The 15,667-nt window shown below is 39.4% G+C and overlaps 1 protein-coding gene across 1 annotated transcript; it reads right to left on the bottom strand.

Annotated features, from left to right (window-relative positions):
• Positions 1 to 1,942: 1,942 nt before the first annotated feature.
• On the bottom strand, positions 1,943 to 14,650 carry LOC102434779 (interferon-induced protein 44). The gene is made up of 9 exons (XM_014453560.2): positions 14,554 to 14,650; positions 13,878 to 14,323; positions 12,016 to 12,052; positions 9,986 to 10,181; positions 9,686 to 9,832; positions 6,963 to 7,134; positions 5,276 to 5,376; positions 3,123 to 3,297; positions 1,943 to 2,237 (listed from the first exon to the last, which is right to left on the bottom strand). The coding sequence occupies exons 1-9, from the start codon at positions 14,568 to 14,570 to the stop codon at positions 2,194 to 2,196; spliced, it is 1,335 nt and encodes a 444-aa protein (XP_014309046.1). The 5' UTR covers positions 14,571 to 14,650; the 3' UTR covers positions 1,943 to 2,193.
• Between the last annotated feature and the right edge of the window lie 1,017 nt (positions 14,651 to 15,667).

The raw sequence follows: 15,667 nt of genomic DNA, 5'->3' as shown, positions 1-15,667 counted from the left end.
GCTTGAGGCTGTCCGTGGTCCCGGGACCCGGATCCGTGACCCTTCCCGGCGGGGCAGCAGCTTGCACAGGGGCGGATCGGCTGGGGTTGGGCAGGGCAGGACACCTGGCTTCCACCCAGCCCCAGTCATTCTGGGCAGGTGAGCAGCACAGAGAGCCTCTGGACAGGGGAGGCAGGCCGGCGGAGGGCGGCCTGTACTCCTCACATGGCCGTGGTGACAGCTGTGAGCGTGCCAAGCAGAGCCTGCAGGCTGAGCTGAAGTAGCGCCTGCAGGCCATCAGCACCCAGGAGTGGCTGCGCAAGATCCACCTCCTGGCCCAGAAGGTGCAGGATCGCAGGGACAGCCACAGTGGTGGGCCAGACTGACGTCCTCCTGGCCGCACCATGGGGGTTTGCGGATCTACAAAGCCAGAGGCCTCTGATGTGCACATCCCTCCCTGGAGTGCGAACTTCCCCAGCACACTGTCACCCTCCCGCGCCTGCAACAGTTGCAAACCAAGGCGTGCACAAGTTCCCCCCGCCTCTCCACCGCACTTCCATCAACCCGGCATGCCTAACACCCCCACAGGATGTGCACACATCCCCTCTGATGCGCTCACATCCTTGGAGAGTGTCTGGGTGTTCTGGGTGCTGAGGGTGGGTACTTGTGAGATGACAGTGAGAGGGCGGAGTGGTGATGCCCTGTTTCCACGGAGGCCCTGTTTCCACTTGCATTAACCTCTGGGGGGTTAATGCAAGTGCTGAGGCAGGAGCAGGTACAGACAGACACACCTGGTGGGCACAGGCGGCCCTCGCTGAGGTGCCTTCGGTCAGCATTCAAGATCAAGAACCCAGAGGCGGAGAGGAATTCCATCCTCTCAGTGAAACAGTGGGATAGTCGGGGCGACTGTAGAGGAGGAATGTGCACTTTGGGTGCCAGCACCCATGAGCGAAGGCTGCCCTGACTGAGCCTCGCTTGCTTGGGGCCTAGCGCACTCCTGCCAGGCAGCGGGTGACAGGACGTGCTTTTCCGAATTAATGAGAGAAAACGTTGATTCTCCTGCTGCCCACGAAGGTGGAAAGTGAAATGGGGAGATATGTGGGAAGTGAGCAAGGTTCCCTGTCTGGGGGTTCCAAATCTGCTGTTGATTTCTTTCACCACTGACTAGAGATATACAGGGTGTCCCCCCAAAATGTATACACACTTTTAATACCTACTAATTTCAATGGTTTTAACCATAAGAAAGAAACAATAATGGAGCTGTTATCTGTTAAAAGTGTGGGCACAAACAGGTAGTTGGACATTCCCTGAGGGGTCTCAGATTGGAGAGGGTGAAGGCCAGACTGAGGGGCCCCTTTTCCCCTCACCCCAGTGCATGAATTTCGTGCACCAGGCTATTAGTCTATATATAAAAGGCTAATATGCTAAGTGTCCCTCCCTCCATCCAACCAGTCACTATGATGCTCACTGACTACCAGGGGGCAGACATTCAACACGGGAGCTGCCAAGCTGCATTGACTTGGCAGCGTTAGTTCTTGAGTAATGCACCTCGAAACCAGAGAGGAGGGAGCTGGTTTCTCACAGGGCTGCACGATTCTGCCTTCAGCCATGGGTTATGTTGTTACTGGGGCACTGTCGGCCCTGAACCTGATTCACTGCACACTTGTATTTGCGTTCCACACCCTGTATGACAGCAATTTTGCAGAGTGCCCTCTCGCACTCCTGGACCCCTCAGGGGATATTGGAGACTCAGTTTCGGCCCAATCCCCATAGGCCAGGCTGAGGACTCCACCTGCTGGAGGGACCTCACTCAATCCATCTCACCCAGTCCCGCCCCACTGGCCACCTTCTAATTAATTTCCTTTCAATGTGCACAAATCCATGTACTGGGTCACTAGTATCAAAATAAACTTTTGCCAAAATATCACACACACACACACACACACACACACACACACACACGTTTTATAAGAAGAAATTTTAATTTTTCATAGGTATAGAACATATACCCAACAAGATTATGATTGTTTTTTACAACTTTAAGTTCAGCTGTTCCAAGTTAGTAATATGTATTATAAATTTTTTGTGCATCTTCATCCAAGCCATAAGTAAAATACACCCTTTCAGCTTCATCTACTTGTCTTTTTCCTGGTTTCTCACTTCTCTATGTTTTCTCTTCTCTGATAAGTTTTAATATGTGAAGGGTTCACATATTTACTTTTTCTCTTGCACACTTAGTAAGTGCTTTCCTCTGATAGCTGAGAAAAGAAAAACAAAATATTCTTAATACATTATTTAGGAAATGCAACCAGAAGGAAGAGGAACATTGGCCTACTAGGGTCTAAGTTAATCCTGACTTTGGGAGTGCATGCACCATGAGGAGAGAAGAAATGGAGAAACCAAGATGGCACAGTCAGGACAGCGAAGTTAGTAGTTTGAGGGTTTCCCAGTAGTTTGTGAATGAGAGAACTAGAAAGGATATGACATTCTAATTTGATTTCCCAGAACTAAAATAATATTTGAGAATAAACTGAAACTCTATCTCAACTTTGATTGGAACAGTGCAGTGTGTATTGTGCACAGATTGGTAACAGAGAATACACATAATGCTCAAATCTGAGGCATGCATATGAAAGGCACTTCTCTCTACCTAGCACCAGCCACACTGCATTGAGAGGACTCAAAGGAGGGAGAGTTTCCAAAGTCAAGTCAAAGAGACAGAAGCATAAGGTCTCAAGGAAAAGCCAAATAAGCAAAGATCACATCTGATGAGGAACAATGCTGATCCAATCCAAATCTAGGTCCCCAGCAAAGAAGTACGTTTTGATAGATGAAGGCAAGGATACAGCTTGGGATGTTCAGACCGTGGGCATGATGAGCCGCATCATTACAAAAATTTCATTTTAAAACAAGACCAGGGGAGGAAAAGTAGTGAAAATCCTCTAGGTTGTACCCTGGGTGGGGGTGGAAGGATCAAGAAATATGAGGGGGAAAAACATATCCCACCAATGGGTTAAAGGGCAGGATTACTCACAGGGCAGCAACTCACAGAGACACAGAATTGTCAGATACCCAATAGATCCAAGCAGGAAGTAGCCACAATAAGGACAACTTCAAATTTCTCTACCACCAAATGCATTTACCTGTTTCCTCAAGAGGCAGATCCTCTAAGAAGTCATCTGCTGCCCACAGCATCTGTCTCAGTGCAGAGAGGTTCAGGACGTCCTTTATAGGGTCCAGATTCCACTCTGAGGTATAATTACTGACCACCAAGATGTCAGAAAGAGCAAATCCAAGTTTTTTGTGGACTTCCTCTTGCTGAAATATAGAAATTGAAACCCAGAAATCTCAAAACAGTGAAAAACACTACTTAATGTCAATATAAATTATGAAAGCAATAACAAAGGTAAGCACTTGGCAATTTTTTTCCTACTGTGAGAAACGGAGATAGAGATCTGGCCCATAAAGTACTTTTTCTAAAGAACTTCACAAGTCAAGCTCTAACATCACTGCTAATTTTCACTTAGAATACATAGAACATAGAACAGATTCAATATGAATTAAAATCTAAAGATAACATGGTTCTATATAAACTACTTTGAAATTGAAGCATTTTTAATATACTTACATTAAAGTCCATGATTTCCCTGTTTTCTTTTAAAAGTTATTCTTAGGATAAGGTGATTCTATTAGTTTAATGCTGATATTTAATTTATTTTTTTAATTTTGTTTTTCAATTACAACTGACATTCGATAACTTTTATAATAGTTTCAAGTGTACAGTGCTGATGTTTAATTGTTGCTTAGACTAGTTTATCTGTGCAACCAGATTGCCTGGGATTAATATAGGGTTCTGTCCCCTCTTAGCACTGTCAATAAGCATTGGCAAATGCTTTTCTCTGTGCACTTATGTTTTCTCATCTATCAAATATGACAGTGGTCGGCAAACTCATTAGTCAACAGAGCCAAATATCAACAGTACTTCTTCAAAATAGACTCGCCCAGGCAGAAAACCGACTTCTGCGCATGGGCCACGAAGTTTCAATCGCACTAAACGTGCGCGCCCACACTTGGTATTTTGTGGAAGAGCCACACTCAAGGGGCCAAAGAGCGGCATGTGGCTCGCGAGCCGCAGTTTGCCAACCACTGAAATATGTTAATGACAATGCCCAGCTCATCAGCTTATTGTAAGTATTGAATAAGAAAACCGGCCGAAACCGGTTTGGCTCAGTGGGTAGAGCGTCGGCCTGCGGACTGAAAGGTCCCAGGTTCGATTCGGGTCAAGGGCATGTGCCTGGGTTGCGGGCACATCTCCAGTGGGAGATGTGCAGGAGGCAGCTGGTCGATGTTTCTCTCTCCCTTCCTCTCTGTAAAAAATCAATAAAATATATTTAAAAAAAAAAACCGATCACTTAATCAGTGCTTAACAAATATTAGCTATCATTATATTGTCCCAACTGATGCTCCCACCTTCATGCTCCTTTTAACTCTATTCTTCAAATAGGTGTCAGATTAAATTTTGTGAAGCTGACTTTGTTCACATCATTACTCTTTTAAAAAGTTGCTATGCTTCCCCATAATGCACCTAATTAAGTAAAATCACCTCATGCAAATGTTTTCTTTCTCACTTTACCTTTCCCTACAGTGATCCAGCCCTCCATTAAACTGAACACTCTATGCCTCCTGAAATGCTTTTTCCTGCATTGATGAATTCACTTATGCTGTCCCCTTGGCCCGAATATTTCCCCCTAAAATACTCCTCCACCTTAAAAGCCATTTCCTAGTGCCACCCCAGTAACAAAAATTTCCCCCCTGACCTTTAGCTCAATATTTTCCTCATCTAAACTTTCACCGCATTTTATTTTTCATTATTTCATGATATTTATTATACACAATCATATCATGCCATATTCTTTTGTCAACTTTTTCTCCTCTAATTCCCCTATCCCCTCACCTCCACCTATAAAGCTGCAAGCATTTTAGCACAGGGAAATTATTTCAATTATCTGTGTATCTGATTAGAGACTATCACACTGGCTCAATCATTGCAGGTAATCAACAAATATTTGTTGAATTGAACCTAATTGAATTAAATTGTAATAAATATAAGTTATCTGTCAGCAGAAAGATAAATACTTAATATTTAAAACTTAAAAAATAAGTCTGAATTATCCAAGCAATTGTTTCAAATATTCTTAAACTTCACACGTATCTATTTTTACTTTTATACAAAGTAATATCATGTGATTATAGGGACATACCAGAAAATGTGTTTACAAATGACAGCATTCATTACCTTGAGTTTCACAGGCATACATTTGTATATGTCTATAAGGTCTCCTTTCGTAATCAGATCCATGCTATCCACACAAGTGAGTAATACCACATGTACCACACCTATGCCAGATAGATAGATATTGTTTTTATTATTATAGGCAGCATCAGTATTATTTTCAGTTAATCAGCTATCAATTATGCAATAAACTAACTATGGAACAAATTCAGAAATTTGGGGAGGTTCCCCACCCCTCGACACACAAAAAAATCCCTCTGAACTACTTACTGGTACCTGGAATTTTCCTGACATAGTAAGTCCCTTCATTGCCTCCCATGGTAAGAAGTCAGGCTTCAAAGGAAACCACCTCTTCGAAGAGGTAACTAAAATTTATGCTACAGTATTGAGGATTGATTTTATATCTTACCCAACAGTTGTGTTTTTATGAAAACTATAGAAAGGCCAAAAGGCTCTAATAAACAAGATGGAGAAGAGGCCTCAAGGAAACAGAATATGTTGAAATATTGCAAATAAACTTCTCCTATATCACAATGGTAGCAGGCACATCTCTGCACACCACCCTTTCAAGGTTTTAAATTTCAGTGAGCAAATAAGTCAATCACTCCCTGCTTCTAACTTCATCAAATCTGTGATAAACTGACTCTTTCCCAAACAAAATGAATAATAAGGCCAAGAAAAACCACTGTGGCCCAGCTGGCGTGGCTCAGTGGTTGAGCGTCCATCTATGAACCAGAAGATCATAGTTTGATTCCCAGTCAAGGCACATGCCCAGGTTGCAGGCTCCATCCCCAGTAGGGTGCATGCAGGAGGAACCAATCAATGATTCTCTCTCATTATTGATGTTTCTGTCTCTTGCTCTCTCTCTCTCTCCCTTCCTCTCTGAAATCAATAAAAATATATGAAAAGAGAAGAAGAGAAAAGAAAGAAAAGAAAAGAAGAGAAAAGAAAAGAAGAGAAAAGAAAAGAAAAGAAAAGAAAAGAAAAGAAAAGAAAAGAAAGGGAAAGGAAAGAAAAGAAAGAAAGAAAGGGAAAGGAAAGGAAAGGAAAGGAAAGGAAAGGAAAGGAAAGGAAAGGAAAGGAAAGGAAAGGAAAGGAAAGGAAAGAAACGAAAAGAAAAGGAAAGAAAAGAAAAGAAAAGAAAAGAAAAGAAAAGAAAAGAAAAGAAAAGAAAAGAAAAGAAAAGAAAAGAAAAGAAAAGAAAAGGAAAAAGAAAAGAAAAAGCAGTGTGGGGCACTTTAATTCCCTAATCCTGCTTACCTTCTCCAAAGCCTTTATGCTACCTCTTTTTATCAAGCATCTTATTTTCCTCTCTTTTTCTTACTAAAATGTGTTTTCCTCTTTCTAATCCTTTAAGGCCCAAGGGGAAGTCTAGGACTGTTGGTAAATAAATGCATGCTAAGATGCAGTGAGGACTGTACTAAGCTCTACATATAAATTAATTTGTTTAATCCTTACATTAAAACCTCCATTGTTATACTAATTTTATAGATTAAGACACTGTGGCATAGAAAGTTTAAATCACTTGCACAAAGACATACAGCTAGTGGGTACTTGATTTGAATGAACCACACTGATGGGCCAGGGAATATTTAAATATTCATTTTCATAAGTTCTTCATCCTGTTCAAATCCATTCTACAATATAGTCTAATCAGTTAGCCTTAGAAGTACAGTGGAATAAGACTCACCACACTTTATCACCTCCCTTCGAGCTTTCTTGATCTTTGCTACCATCTCATCAGAGAGTTGCCCAATAGAGTTGGCATCAAACACAAATGCCACACAGTGGATTCTGTCCTCCAGCAATGGGAAGTCAATATAGTTACTATGACCTGGTGTGATTGGCTTCATGAAATTAAACTGTATGGTAAACATAAAGGAACATATTAATTCAACAAATATTTATAAGCACATACTATGTATCAGGCACTGTGCAAGTGAATAAAACAGTGAACATAACAAACAAGTCTTTAATAGTATGAAGATAACAATCTGGTAGAGAAGACAGTCATTATGCAAGTAGCTAGCAGTCCTTTCACATAGAAAAAGCTTCTGAGAAGGGACATGTCATAGGAAGGTAAAAAACAAAAACAAAAATAAAAATAACACAGGTGAGTTCATCTGAATAAGGGAATAAGAATATGACAGAAAGTATCCTAGACAGAAGAAGCAATGTGGGCAAAGGTGGAATTGGTATCATCAGGCAGAATGCAAGGGGGGAAGTGGTATAAAATGAGATGCATTTACTCTGAAACTAGAAATCCTCTGCTGGCGATCTGTCCCACAAATGTATGTACATGGCTATTAACTTCACGACTATTTGTAGCAGCAAAATTATGTTACATCAATGACATATAGTGTTCTATCACTTCTCTAAAAAAGAGGGAACCACAAATCTGTATTTTCTAATATATTAAAAAATGGAAGTAAATCATAAATTTTTATATGGACACTTATAGGAATCAGGGAGAAATGCATTTGAAGTGACAGAGAAGGAAGATGGATTCTTTGAATATACCTTATTTTGTAGATTTGACTTTAGAACCATATAAATTATAAACATATATAAATATAAAACAAAATTAAATTTAAAAAGCAATCTCTAAATTGAATTAAATGAGTGAACTTTTGCATCCAACTGGGATCATATATACACAGAAAGAAACTATGTCTGATTGACTTTAAAACACAGTAATTTGTGTACTCCTACTACATGATATGTGCTAAACACAATATAAAAAATCTGCTAAAAATTTAAAATTGTTTCCAATGTTTATTGGTTATTTTTATTCTATTGATATTAAATATAATTATGATTAGATCATTCATGATAGTGTTAGATAATTATTTCTGAGATTACAGTGAATATTATGTGATATAAAGCAAATGAGTTGTGACATATTTTGTCATCTCTGGTATCCTTGAGACTAGAGATTTTTTGTTCAGATAAAGCAGATACTGATGCAAGATAAAAGAGATTAAGTAAAAACTATATAGTCCTGTATCTATATTTAGATTTGTCCACTAAAAAAAGCAAGAACCAACAATCCACTAAATAGCAATGAACAGTTCTAATGACCCAAACCAAACCAAACCAAACCAATACATCTTAGAGAAATAACTGACTCAAAATCTGGACTGTAAATATACAAAATATGGTTTATATTTATAGCCATACAAGAATTCAAGAGATATAGGAGATTTTTATGTCAACAGAACTCAGAATCCAAATTGTAGCAGCTCCTAGTGGTCAAAGATGTTACATTTGATATCTTTATGTAGATAAACTACAGTGCATTGAAACACATCAAATATGTTCAATTCATGAGTTCATATGATAATAAAATAATCACTGGTAAACATTGGCAGAAGTAAAGAAACCAACTTATTATTTCAAAAGCTTATAAAAAAAATCAAGCAGATATCCTGACCATCCTATATTAACGGTATTAACTGTACCACTAAGTAATCAAATAGTGGATGAAGGGAAGTTGTCTTTCACACATGTGAAATGAAACAATGCTAGAGATAGAATATCACTATTTTTATACCCTAATAAATAAAAGTATCTAGGTGTTGAATGTTCATGAAACCTATATTACAAAAGTGAGAAAGTTCAAAATTGGGTGGCTTTCATGGAAGAGCACAACACCATCTTATGAAGCTGACCTGAATCTGTGTCTATATTTATCTATCAATTTTCAGGATACTTAAAAAATAAAACTACATCAAGTGATGAAAACAGCAAATTTTAGACTATGGGAAAGTATATTTCTATAGAATAACCAAACAGATTTCTTAAAAATCATATTGCAAGTAAAAATGCCAAAAGAGATAGAGGCAAAACTTACAATTAAAAGAGGCTGAATAAGTTTTTTGAATCATTATTTAAAACTGTTCTAAAAGATGCATAATATGTTGCTTATAAGACAATTAGAAATTTGTCCAGTTTGGGTGATATTTGATAATTATTTAAGGAAAAATTAAAGAATAATCCAGATGTGATAAGGATATTACAGTTATGTTTAATAATGTGTGTGGACTTTAGTAATAAAAATCTGTGATTTGTATGTTGTGAAAAAAAAGATATACATATCATATATATATTTGTGTGTGTGTGTATATATATATATATATATTCATTTAGCTCTATGCTAAAGAATAAAAGAATATAAAATAAAATGAATATAATATAAATTAATATAAAAATTAATATAAAACATACTGTGTTTCTGGATAAGAACACTGGATATGTGAAGATGTGGAACAACTTTGAGTATGAAATTTTAATGCAATTTCAGAAAATAAATGCTGATGCACTAACTAGACTAGAGTCTTATGTCCTAATAATGGATAAAAAGAAACATTTTAAATATCAATTATAACTCTTCAATAATTAGCCAAATTATACCTGGTATCTGTCAGGAACATGGCCTTTTAAGATGTAGGGTATGTCATCCATGCACAGGCCTTTTTCCTCACTCAGCCCCATTGAGTCACACAGAATAAATGGCAAGGAGTTGCCATCCTTCCCATCCTTAATGGAATATGTCCTGTACTGCAAAGGAGGAAGAAAGGAACTTTAGGAGTTCATTTTATTTATATATAGTTGAAGTGTATGTACATGTAATGAAGTTGATCAGGAAAAAAAAAACTTTCAAATCTAACTTGAACAAAGTAGCAAAGGCTGAGTGACCTAGAATGGACTCACCTGCTCAGATATCCCAGTTCTGTCAGAGCTGACCAAAGCCTGGTGGGTTACATGGCCTCGGAAAACAGACTTTACTGAGTTGAAAAAGCTAGACTTCCCTGCTCCAATCGGGCCCAGGAGCAGAATTCGCATTTGGTTAACCAGGTCCCTAGATGGTTTGTAAGTTCTTATGGAAGACAGTAAGCTCCCCCTGAGCCTGTTTAGACAAGACCATTTTAACAGTTGACTGAGGTTAGATCACAAGACCTTAGCATAAATTTTCCTTGAATTTCTTTTCTTTCCTTACACATTATTATTTATTTTTGATGATCAATTTGCTTTCTTATATAAGAAGACATAAAATTATCCTACCTTAAATCCTATTGTAAAAGAAGAAAAAGCAAAAATTACACTTTTAACTAAGGCCATTAGGACATAAAATCTTTCAGATTTAAGCAAGCAGACCATGTAAACTTAGAATTCAATATCAACTACGTTAAACATGAAAATAAATTATCTCTCTCTATAAAAACATAATATGCAAATCGACTGGACAGCGGAACAACCAGTCGGCTGTGACGCACACTGACCACCAGGGGGCAGATGCTCACTGTCCCCTACAGTGAGCACAAGGGGACAATGAGGCCCAGAGAGAGAAAAGGACCCCTGGGGATGCACCTGCTAGGCCTGACCTACCCCCACCTACCTTGCTTCATTTTCTTTCCAAGAAAACCCTGCCCATCCCCCTCTCGGGCCAGCCTTAGCGGGAGGTGGGACTCTGCCAGCTGTGGCTTTCAAGTCCTCGACCCCCTGCTCTGCATCCCACTGTGCAATGCTGGAACTACCCCCAGCCCACAGGCCCTGATTGCCTGATAGGGGCCTGCCTGCCAACCTCTCTGTCTCTCCCCCCCTCCTCCCCCCCAGCTGGCAGGCTCCAATTGCCCTATGGGAAACCGAAACCGGGAGTGGGTGGCAGCAGACGTGGGCAGCCTTGGGGCCCCGATCACCCCACCAGTTGCCCCACACACAGAGGGTGACTGGTGGCAGCAGGAGGTGGGGCCAGCAAGCGGGCGGGAACGGCCAACCTCTCAGGCCCTTTCCCCAGCCAGCAGGTTCTTATCGCCGGATGGGGAACCGGGAACTGGGCACGGTGGCAGCAGACATGGGAGACGCCTGGGCCCAATCACCCCACTGGTCACCCCACACACAAAGGGCAACCAGCAGCGGTGCAAGGGAGTGGGGCCAGCTGTTGGCTGCCGGCAGCCAGGAAAGATTGGCCCTGATCTCAGGCCAGGCCTAGGGAGCCTACCCATGCACAAAGTTCGTGCGCTGGGCCTCCAGTGTGTGTGTGTGTGTCTGTGTGTGTGTGTGTGTGTGTATATGAAGGCTAATATGCAAGTGTCCCCTTGGGAGTTCCACAGGAGACCAGGAGTTTGATCACTCGCTATGATGTACACTGACCACCAGGGGGCAGCGTGAAACGAATGGAGGTCCTGGTAGGCAGCCGGCAGCTGGGGAAGGGAGGCCCCGACCAGCAGCTGGAAGGCCCCCATTGGCCCTGATCACCAGCCAGGCCTAGGGACCTTACCTGTGCATGAATTTCATGCACTGGGCCTCTAGTGAATAATAAAACTCAAAACCACAACATAATTTGTGACTTTTGAAGTTTATGGAAGGAAACCATTCCTACCATGTTCTTGAAATTCATAATAGGTTATTTCCCCATCTACCAACCACCCCTTCCATAGCAAGTACCTAAAAGAGTTGAAAATGCAACTGCAAGAATTCTTAGCAAAAAAATGTATACATACAGCCAAATAATTATTTTCCTTCAAGTATATCAAAAATTAGAAATGTCTTCCCTCTGGTGGTGTTCTTTTGGTTTTAACATTAGTATTATCAAATAGCTTTATAATTATATAGTTTATTCTTGTGGATAGTGATCCACAAGTTATCTGTCATAATTTGTGCTACCAATTTTATTAACAGAACCTATAATATAAGTTTAAGATAATGAACAGAATAATAGAACTTTAAAAACACTGACTTACTCAGCAACCCCTTCCATCTTCCTTGTGTCCAATAAATCTGAGGAGATAATTAAAGAATAATGAAGGTTACAAGTTATTGAATGGTTGGCTGACTGTATGAATGTCAATGAAAAAAATACCAAAATAGCCTTTTTGTGACAACAGTGCACTATAGTGAAAAGCACTTGAAGAAAATTATGGCAAATATCCTGAACATCACCTCATTTGAAGAGGCGAAAGGCAAGGTGAACACTGGAAGACTATGATGTCTGCAGATGGTTTCTTACCCAATTACTCAGCAATAGTGTGTGGCCCACTCCCACATGGGAGTGAGGGCAGGGATTCTTTCTGAATCAGAGAAGCAAGGCCTAGAAGCATGCACAGGCAAGGAGAGACTGGGAATGCTCTAATTTCTCCTCCGTAGCCCTATGTCTGAAAGGGATAATTCACAGACACGCACACGAAAAAAAACAAAACAACAAACAAACAAAAACACAAAAAACACAGGCACAAGATTTTTTTCCAAAAGTTACTGTCAATAACGAAGCTTCTGGAATTTATAATTTTATTCATGACTTCAGAAGAGCATGTGGGACTCATGCCTATTCAAGCAGAGCACAGTGAGGGGTTCAAGGGTGGCCTGGGGACTTCATTTGTACCAATGAGGCTCAGGCCCAGAATTCTTTTGATGCTTAAAAGGGAGACTCTTTTATGGTGGGTTTAAAATTGAAATAATTAGGTGTAGTGATGCAATCCTCTAAAAAATAAGCATACTGTATGGGGCATTTATAATATAGCTATATGTATGGTTACAAAGAAAACCTCTTTAAAACAAGAAGTGGAAATAGTAAAGACTGCACTCAATGACTATAATATAGTAAAACTAGAAAAGAACGGGTTAAACAAACAAAAAAGCAAACTCTTGGAAATTTAAAAAGCATTCTCTCAAATAATTTTAACATCCAAAAGGAAACAATACACATTAACTTGTTAGTGATGAATGTTAAGGGGAGAGAGAGAGAGAAATACCATCTTTTGACCATCAAATCCGCAAATTTCCTGAAGTTTGGCAAAGGATGCAGGAAAATAGGCATTTTGTAACACTCTTGGGGGTAGTATAGACAACTGAAGCTTTTGAAAAGTCTATCAAAATGTAAATGTAAATAACTCTTAAACAACAATTCCAGTTCCCGAAAGGTACCCTAAAGCAGCGGTTCTCAACCTGTGGGTCGAGACCCCTTTGGGGGTCGAATGACCCTTACACAGGGGTCGCCTAAGACCATCAGAAAACACAAATATAATTACATATTGTTTTTGTTATTAATCACTATGCTTTAATTATGTTCAATTTGCAACAATGAAATTGGGGGTCACCACCACATGAGGAACTGTATTAAAGGGTTGCGGCACTAGGAGGGTTGAGAACCACTGCCCTAAAGTATTTTTTGTCCACAGCTTTATGCCTAAACAGGAGCATTGTTTACAGCAGCAAATGTTGGAAAAAATTTAAATGTTCTTAAGTAGAAAAAAGGCAAATGAATTTTGGTCTTTGGATATAATGGAAACCTGCATCAGAAAGGACCGAGTACCAATCAACAGAAGCTCAGGCTCTGGCTTTTGTTTTTTTTTCCCAAGAGAATCTCACAATCTTTATATTTGCTTCTCTCTCTCTCCTTCTTTCACATTTCCTCCTCCTCCCCACAAACACATTTCTAAAAACTCTGCATATGCTACTTTGGACTATGGTTGTGTCTTAGCCATCAATTTGTGACCAGGTTTCAGTCTGAGTAGCCTAGAAATAAGGACAAGTAAAAGGTCATTTTTCCTTAAAGAAATAGGTCAGCATGCAGAAGATAACTCTAAGATTATGTAGTCAAACTTACCTTCACATCGAAAAACTTCACATTCTTCAAAAGATATTGTCTGATGTTGAGATAGTTTTAATTTTTTAATTGTATCTAAGCTCATAGTCACTTTTTTTTCTGATAGATCGATCTGGAATTCCTCTTTATTACCATAGTGATAAACATAATCATTCAAATCATGTGGTCCAATTTCACATCTTAAAATTTTAGTCTCTTCAAAGGCAAAAAGGAGGCAGGAAACTCTGGTTTTATTTTTGTCATTCTGGGGTATATATGAACCAAAAACATGATCAGAACTGTAAATTACTAGTAGAGTGGGTCCTTGATTACAGCATCTCCAAATCAAACTGTTATTAGTAAATCCATGGACACTAGCCCTATAAAGAAGGCTAAACTTCCCTTTCACAAGGTTTTGCAGTTTCTTTTCTTGTATCCACGTCAAACGAGTTGCCATATTTCTCAACCTAGTGGAAAATCAAACATATTTTCCATAAATATTGAAAAACAGATAATATGTACTGTCACAAACCTTGCATCTATGCCTCTTATTTACTCTACATTTCACATGGAATGTGAAAACGAGGGTGGACAGATAGCAAGAAAAAAAACATTCTAAATTATTATTTTTAGAAACATTTTTTAAAGGCTATTGTTTACAAGTGGCTAGGAAAGTGGAAAGCAGCATGTCTTTTACCTGTTTGTAGAATCCATACAGGGGCTGAGGCTGAGAGTAGTTGCTCTGTCTGGACAGCAGCGAGGCAGGCATAAAACAATAGCAGAGGCATCAGAGATTCAGAGAAAAGGAAACTGAAAGTCAATGGGGCCCAGCCCAGTTGGCAGTGTGCCAACTTCCCTCTGGGAGGTAGCATAAACTAATCCAGCTCATTTTAGATAAGACTTTCATATAAAAACATAACTGGGAGAATCAAAGAATCAATGTCAAATAAAAAAAATTACTACTGTCGTAACCGGTTTGGCTCAGTGGATAGAGCGTGGGCCTGTGGACTGAAAGGTCCCAGGTTTGATTCCTGTCAAGGGCATGTACCTTGGTTGTGGGCACATCCCCAGTGGGGGGTGTGCAGGAGGCAGCTGATCGATGTTTCTCTCTCATCGATGTTTCTAACTCTCTATCCCTCTCCCTTCCTCTCTGTAAAAAATCAATAAAATATATTTTTTTAAAAATCACTACCTTTTTTTAAGTGACTTTATAAAAACTTTTAAGAAAATTCAATTTTTAATGTGGACATACAAAGAAATGTCTATTCTAACTTCAGAACACATCTCAAATTAATCCACATCTCTCAATCTATGCTATTCATTTATTCTAAACCAACCTATTTCCTTATGTAAATTGTTGTTGTTATAATAGCTTCCTAATTGATTCCATTGCTTTTCTGCTTGCCCCCTTCCCATTTATTCTTCTTAAAACAGCCAGAATCAACTTCGTCTGTAAAACATAAACTAAATCATGTCAATCTCTAACTGAAGCTCCTTCCCTAACTTCACAATGTTGGGGTAAAAAACTTATGTTCTGTGGCTAAATACATCCTGAGGATTTGTTTTGCAGGCCCATCATAATTCCTTTTTTTCTTTTCTTAAATTTTAAATTTGAAAGCTTTTACATCACTGAGCATCTACTCTCTAGTTGCCCATTGTCTTCACAAATCCCCTATTCCTGCTTCTGACAAATTTAAATTCCCCACCTAGCCCAGAAAAATATATAAGTTTTGAGTTTATTAAAAAGCAACATCAATTTAAAATATTTTAAGCAGCTTTTGGGTATTATTTACTTAGGTAAAAATAAAAGC

This window comes from Myotis lucifugus, unplaced genomic scaffold (assembly GCF_000147115.1).
Source record: "Myotis lucifugus unplaced genomic scaffold, Myoluc2.0 scaffold_25, whole genome shotgun sequence".
NCBI classification, from domain to species: Eukaryota; Metazoa; Chordata; class Mammalia; order Chiroptera; family Vespertilionidae; genus Myotis; species Myotis lucifugus.
This window is presented reverse-complemented; position numbering and strand designations above follow the sequence as displayed.

Bases quoted from the DNA above. Each gene is read 5' to 3' on its own strand.
- LOC102434779 (XM_014453560.2), bottom strand. The intron at 7,135-9,685 runs GTATAATTTGGC...TTTACCATACAG, and splicing joins ATGTTCCTGACAGATACCAG to TTTAATTTCATGAAGCCAAT. The intron at 5,377-6,962 runs GTGAGTCTTATT...TATCTGGCATAG, and splicing joins AAGGGAGGTGATAAAGTGTG to GTGTGGTACATGTGGTATTA.